Here is a 7,312-nt window from a genome sequence, read left to right as displayed (position 1 = left end):
AGAAACGATATTATATAGAGAGAGATGAGAGAGAGAGAGAGATGAAGGAATGAGAGGTAGGGAATAGAGAGAGAGGAGAGTGAGTGAGAGATGGAGAGAGGAGAGAGATGAGAGGAGGAGAGAGAGAGAGAGAAGAGACGAGAGAGAGAGAGAGAGAGGGGAGGAGTGAGAGAGGAGAGAGAGAGAGAGGAGAGAGGGAGAGAAAGAGAGAGAGAGAGAGAGAGAGGAGAGAGAGATGAGGAGAGAGAGGGAGAGAGAGAAGGAGAGAGAGAGAGAGAGATGAGGATGAGAGAGAGAGAGGAGGTAGAGAAGAGATGAGAGAGAGAGAGAGGAGATGAGAGGAGAGGGGAGAGGGAGGGGAGAGAGAGAGAGGAGAGAGAGAGAGACGAGGAGAGGGAGAGGAGAGATGAGGGAGAGGGAGAGGGAGAGGGAGAGGGAGAGAGATGAAATGTATAGATAGATAGATTGATAAACGATAGATGTTATAGATAGGTAGATATGTAGATAGATGGATGACAGATGGAAGATGAAGATAGATAGATAGATAGATGGATGGTTACCTAGAGTCGAGAGACAAAGAGAGAGAGGGGGGGAGAGGGAGAGGGAGAGGGAGAGGGATGAGAGAGAGAGAGTGAGAGAGAGAGAGGAGAGAGGAGTGAGATGAGATGAGAGAGAGGGAGAGAGAGAGTGGGTGAGAGAGAGAAGGAGAGAGGAGAGAGGGAGGAGAGAGAGGGAGGGAGAGAGGAGGGGAGAGAGTAGAGAGAGCGAGAGAGGAGGATGAGAGGAGAGAGAGAGATGAGAGGAGAGCGAGAGAGAGAGGTAGGAGAGGAGAGAGTATGAGGAGAGAGAGGAGAGGAGTTTAGAGAGAGAAGAGATGGAGGGAGAGAGGAGAGGTGGGGAGTAGAGAGGAGGGTGAGTGATGAGAGGGTTCGAGAGGAGGGGAGAGGAGAGAGAGGGATAGAGAGAGAGGTGAGGAAAGAGGAGAGAGGAGGAGAGAGGGAGGAGAGGAGAGGAAAGAGGAGAGAGAGAGAGGATGAGAGAGAGAGAGAGAGAGGAGAGAGAGAGGAGAGAGAGAGAGAGAGAGGAGTGAGAGGAAGAGAGGAGAGAGGAGAGAGGAGAGAGAGAGAGAGGGAGAAAGAGGGAAAGAGAGAGGGGGAGAGAGAAGAGGAGAGAAATAGCTGGAGAGGGAGTCCTCCTTGGCCGAGATAAGCAAATGGGCTCCTTATCCAGCGCGTCCGGACCTGCCGCCGCCGCGCTCCGGCCGGAAGACCTGCCGCGGAGCCGTCAGGTCACGAGGTCTCTCCTGCGGCTGTTCTCTCTCTTCCTCCTCTCTCCGCCCCTCCTCTCTCCATCCCTCCTCTCTCCATCCCTCCTCTCTCCATCATCCCTCCTTTCTCCATCTCTCCTTTCCCTATTCCTCTTTCTCTATTATTCCTTTCTCTATTCCCTCTCTCTCTATTCTTCCTCTCTATATTCCTCATTTCTTTATTCTTGTTTTTTCTAATCCTTATTTCTCTATTCCTCTCTTCTCTACTCCTCTTTTCTGTTCCCCTTTCCTCTATTCTTCTTGCGTCTGTTTCTCCTTTTCCTATTCCTTCTTTCTCTATTCCTCCGGTGTCTATTCCTGCTTTCTCTGCCCCTTCTTCCTCTATCTCCCGTTAGACTATTCCTTCTTTCTCTATTCCTCCGCTCATTTCTCCATTCCCCCTGTGTCTGTTTCTCCTTTGCCTATTCCTCTTTTCGCCATTCCTTCTATGTCTATCCCTCCTTTCTTTATTCCACCTGTGCTGTTCCTCCTTTTTCTATTCCTTCTGTGTCTCCTGTGTTTATTCCCATTTTCTCTGTTCCTCCTGTCTGTTCCTGCTTTCTCTATTCGTCTTGTATTAGATCCTCCTTTCTCTATTCCTCCTGTCTATATTCCTGTCTTTATTCTTTGTTCCTTCTTTATCCGTTCCTTCTTTCTCTATTCCTTTGGTGTTTATTGTTCCTTTCTCCATTCCTTCTTTATCTTATTGTTCCCTTCTCTTTTCTTCCTTTCTGTATTCCTCCTGTGTCTGTTGCTTCTTTCGCTATTTTTCTTGTTCCTCTCCTTTTTTTTCTTGTGTTTGGCTTTTCTGGGTCTATTTTCCTTGGTCTGTTTCCCCCTGCGCCTCTCTTTCCTAGGCCTGTCTTTCCTGTGTCTGTTTATCTTCTGTATGTGTTTCCGGCATCTGTTTCCCTGTCTGGCTTTCCAGTGTCTATTTTCTTCTGTTTGTTTTTGGGTCTGTCTATTCTGATTCTGTTTTTCATGTGTCTGTCTATGTTTGCTTTTACTGTATATTTTCTATGTCCGTCTTTCCTGTGTCTGCTTTTCTGTGTGTGCACGTGTGTATTTAAACATGTATGTATGTATGTATGTATGTATATATATACATATATATACATATATACATATATATATGTGTGTGTGTGTGTGTGTGTGTGTGTGTGTGTGTGTGTGTGTGTATGTGTGTGTGTGTGTGTGTATGTGTGTGTGTGTGTGTACATACTGCATTAATGTTGCACGCACAAACAAACAAATATACATAGATACATATAAGTAAACATATGTTTAATTTAAAACTGCTTGCTTATCTTCTCAAGTACATTTCCTAAATTGCGATATCGCTTCCATCGACATGGAAATCTCGATAGTTTGAGGGATCTTATGTAATAATGGCGCGAAAACTTCAAATGCACGAAGTTGTCTTCGTCGAAACGCTATCTCGCCGAAAATCTGTACAAGGCAGGCTAAACGCAGGCATGGTAAATTAATGTGTGTCAAGATGAATATACTGCATGAATCAGCATTCAGTGCAATGCGCCAGGCAGCCCCCAGAAGCCCGATGAAGCCCGGCCGCCGCAAGACGTCTTCGCGCAAGACGTCTTCGCGCAAGACGTCTTCGCGCGCGCCGCGACGCAGCCTCTGTTGTGCTCGTCGCCGCCGAATTGAAATCGGCAAATCGCGTTTTCCTCCAGGTTCTCTATTTTTTATGAGTCTCCTTCGGCTTTCCTCTCTCTTCACCCTTTCTTCGACCAGGGAGAGAAAGCGGCGTCGTGAGGTGAGCGGGAGGAAAAAACTAATGTCTGTAGGCAAGCAGAGCGCTTGAGCGAGACCTGGTCCTCGCCAGGAGGCCAGTCGCCTGGAAGGAGCTCCCTGCGCGGCGGACGAGTGTCCTCAGTGAGAGTGTCCCCAGTGAGAGTGTCCCCAGTGAGAGTGTCCCCAGTGAGAGCGGGACAGAACACAGCGCTATTACTGGGGAATGTGTAGGTAGAGGTGTTTCTGGAGGGCATGGAGAGAAGCTGCGCACGGTAGAGAAAAATAGGTGGAAGGATGACATGGGTTGGTAGCTCATTCTCCGATAGATAGATGCAAAGATGAAATCGCATTGAGATAGATAGCTTAATAAATGGAAAGATAAAAAGGACAATATGTAGGATAAGGTAGTGGCAATAAATAAAACCTACATGAAAGGATAGAACAATACAAACCAAGACCAAGTTCTTCTATGGCAATGTGTGCAAATGCTTCCCAAGGGTGCTATTCATAAAAGAACAGAGAAGGTCCCCCAATTTTGGCTAAGTCGCTCATCTGTTTACATTGCGAGGGTGAATTCTAGATGCAGGTACTACCACGGGGGTCCTGGGGGTGTAGCCCCCTGGCTCGGCATATATGTTACCACGGGGGTCTTAGGGTCGTAGCCCCCTAGCAAGGGAATACATACCACGGTGTTGGGTTAGGACTTTAGTTGTTAGGATAGTTTTGATGGGGGTTTGTTGGCCTTTGCCGAACCGCGATGGAAGAGGAGGCGGCAGTAAACACCAGATGGTGCTCTCCTGTAATTACATACTCTCTCTGCAGGTTCTGTGAAAGCAAAGTATTTCTGGGTGACAGATCACAAAGCAGATTCTTTGATTTTAATACTGTTGTTATTGGTGAAGTCTGATTAGGACACTGAAGATCCTTATTGCATTAACTTATGATAAATCTTTATATATTCACATATTATTGTATATTGATAATACATAAAGAAAATTTTTAAATATTTATCTATTATATTATCTGAAGGACAAACATCTCATTTCCCTCCCATCCAACTTCAGAAAAGGAGACAATGAAGAGGGGGGGGGCGGGCTCTACGAGGCGGTCGCAGGACATGCACTCTGTCCTGTTCAACAAGAAGAGCCTCACCAGTGCGGATTCAGTTGTTGTGCCAGAGACGCCCACCAACCTCACCTGTACGCGTCCCAGCACTGCCCTGTCTACTTCCATGACATCCGTGATGGAGACCCCAGAGAATGAGGTGGGATGTGGGGCACAGGGCCTGTCCCACACCCAGATGAAAGCCCAGGGTGGCAGGAGCACTGGCATTGAGGTCCCCCCAGACAGCAGCAGTGACAGGGATGAGATTAATGACTCGATCGTGCTAGACATTACCCCTGACCTCAAGCTGGGCAAGCGGAGGAACCTCATGTCTATCCTGGAGTCGGAGGATTCCTTTGCCCGTTCACTCAAATCCCAGCGGACCAAGAACAGTTCCATGCTCTCAGGCATCCAGGCAGCCGGGCAGAAGCAGCCCGAGGAGGATGACTTGGACCTGTTTGTGGTGTCGCCTGTCAAGAAGAGCAAACGCAGAAAGTCAGCAGCCCACGTGATCATGCCCTTTGACCTGAATGACTCAGAGTCCCTCTCCAGCAAGCTGAGGACCATTGAGGAGGGCCAGCAAAGGGCCAGACGTTCTGTAGGGGGGCTGGGAGTGGAGGGTCCAGGCAGCAAGAAAAGGCGTCCAGCTGCAAGGGCAGGTAGGGCCGCAGGGAGGAGGAAGAGCCTCATTGTCCCCCTGAGTGCAGATTCCTCTGAGGAGGAGGAAGTGATCTTCAACACTCAGAGGAAGAACTCAGAGCCCAGAGGCAGCTACTCAAAGGTAGGTGGCACTAATAGGAATGCCATCTCTAAAGGCACTGCAAATAATGGAATCAACAACAACAGCCAGAATGCCCAGAACAGAAGTGGTGATGCCACCAAGATATTTGACAGTGAGGACCTGGACTTGACCCCCATTAAGACCTCCAGCCAGGAGACCTCCATCCGGAACATTATTGCTGGCCTGGACTCGCAGCGGACTGCCATGGATGAGACGTTACCCCAGGCCCTTCCTGTTGGCTGTGGGGTTGCAGGGATGAGCTTCCAGAACTTCAGCACACGCTCCTTCAGGCTGCTTCAGGCCCAACTCCCAGGGGAGGCCGGGGGGGCAGGAGAGGGGGTGAAGGCTGCAGGAGGCAAGGGTGACACAGGAGGAAGGCACACGGACTGGATGGAGCCATCAGAGGCATCGGAGTCTGCAGCGACAGAGCCAGATGTGACCATCATTCTGCGAGGTAGATATTGGCCTCGGCTCAGTTGCCTTTGTTACTAGTGCCACTTGGACTTCTGCTATTTGCATCAGTAGAAAATCACAAAATAAGTTTATTGTGTCAAGTGGATTTCTCTCCCATTGTATTAACACTTGTTATTCAAATTTTACATTTTGATTTTATCATTTTAAGAGTTTGTTATATCACCACATAATATATGGCCACATAAAATAATTTGGGGTGTACCTTAATAGGCCTACTTAAAAAAGGGTTAGAAAAAAAGTTAGAAATTCATGTAATGTTTTGAAAGAAATTCTCCCCTTTCTCTTTTCTTCTTCCACTAACTCACCATTTGTCTATTGTAGTTTTTTTTTTTTTTTTTATGAATTTCATTACAGAGAAGGATCCAAAAGTATTCAGTCACCAAGGAGGTGATAAGTAATACCTAAGTAACCTCACCTCATTTCCCCCATTCTTGATTTTTGAGTGAAAAAATGTTGATTTTCTAGTGCCTTTAATATTGATAATGTGTTTGTTTTGATAAGTATTTTATTGATAATTGCAAGCTTATTAAGTTTCCCCAGTGAGGGTAATATTACTGAGGAAAAAATTAGTAGCCTTTATTTATTTGTTTCCTTCAGGTGTCATTGCATATGTAGAGGTCCGGATGGGCAGTGACAATAGGTCGCAGGTCATCAAGGAGCAGCTGAAGGTCCTAGGGGCAGAAGTGAGAGACAGGCTGAGCCCGGACACCACACATGTCATTTTCAAGGATGGTTCCAAGGTAAGGATGGATGGAAAGAAAGGGGAGGAGGCAGTGAAGAAGAGGGGAGGCAGAAGATAGGTGAAGAAATAAAGGTTAGGTTAAATGAGAGAGGAAGGGAGAGAGTTTAGATGATATTCTGATGAACTTACTTGGCTGTTTCAAGATGCAAATTGCAAGCACCAGTTTTGAACAGAAAGAGACCAATGGGCATCTTAACTTACCACCCAATCCCAATAGGCAACTTTCAACCGGGCCCAGAAACGTGGACTGCACCTCGTATCCTCGCTGTGGCTTGAGGCATGCAGGGAAAAGCTGCAACATGTGCCAGAATCCCTCTACCCCAGTTGCTCCATCGACACCTACAAAACGCCATTCTTCCTGGCCAAGAAGCTCCGGGTCAGTATGTGAAGCAGATGGTTGTTAGTTGGAGAGGGTTGGTTGGGAGGAGTGTGGAAAAGGGGTCCATTCATGCTGTATGTATGTACTCATGATAAGGAGGGGGTTTTGGTGTGTGTGTGGTAAGTGGTTGCTTGGTGTAAATATGTGTGCAAGAATTTGTTCGTAGGGTTTTGTGGGCATGAATAGATAGGTTTAAGTCTGTGTACACATCTGCACACATGAGCATGGTATAATCCATTCAATATATATAAATAGAGAGCTATGTTCTCTTTTGTTAGCACCATAGACAAACATGTCAATAACTTGCTGTCTAGCCCAGAAGCTGATAATATCTCATGATAGAATTTATCACACAATAGAAAGCACTTTAGTGCTTTTCATTTTGTGGTAATTTTTTTTATACAAATATTCCTCTATACCAGGGGTTCCCAAACTGGGGTACATGTACCCCCAGGGGTACATTTGCACGTTTCAGGGGGTACATTTGGTCTGAAGGAAACAATTACTTGCACAATACATGGTGTTGTAATCTGCACTCAGATTGCACTTTTCTTATTTTCTTTGTGTTGATTAGCACCACCTTTATTGAAATTTCGAAGAATTGCTAGTGATCCATTTATGTTGAGTTAGTGCGATGCATTAAAATAAGAATACCTGAGTTTTGTTCATTAATGTTTTGGATAATAATAATAAAAAGGTATGTATTGTATGTGCTGGATCAAAATATCAGTTACCTTAGTAATTGCTTTATTTCTGTTTTCATCATTTAAGATG

At 46.2% G+C, this 7,312-nt stretch overlaps 1 protein-coding gene across 2 annotated transcripts in view; it reads left to right on the top strand.

Annotated features, from left to right (window-relative positions):
* Window positions 1-2,957: 2,957 nt before the first annotated feature.
* Window positions 2,958-7,312, top strand: part of LOC125034339 (microcephalin-like) — a 20,222-nt gene continuing 15,867 nt past the window's right edge. The window contains exons 1-4 of one of the 2 annotated variants that reach the window (XM_047626153.1): window positions 2,958-3,080; window positions 4,123-5,397; window positions 6,015-6,157; window positions 6,377-6,535. In XM_047626153.1, the coding sequence (XP_047482109.1) occupies window positions 4,134-5,397; window positions 6,015-6,157; window positions 6,377-6,535 (1,566 nt within the window). In that variant the 5' untranslated portion in view covers window positions 2,958-3,080; window positions 4,123-4,133. Of the gene's footprint in view, window positions 3,081-3,180; window positions 3,286-4,122; window positions 5,398-6,014; window positions 6,158-6,376; window positions 6,536-7,312 lie in introns of those variants that run through there. The other variant, XM_047626154.1, reaches the window with a different exon arrangement.

Source organism: Penaeus chinensis, chromosome 17, assembly GCF_019202785.1.
Source record: "Penaeus chinensis breed Huanghai No. 1 chromosome 17, ASM1920278v2, whole genome shotgun sequence".
NCBI lineage: Eukaryota > Metazoa > Arthropoda > Malacostraca > Decapoda > Penaeidae > Penaeus > Penaeus chinensis.
This window is presented reverse-complemented; position numbering and strand designations above follow the sequence as displayed.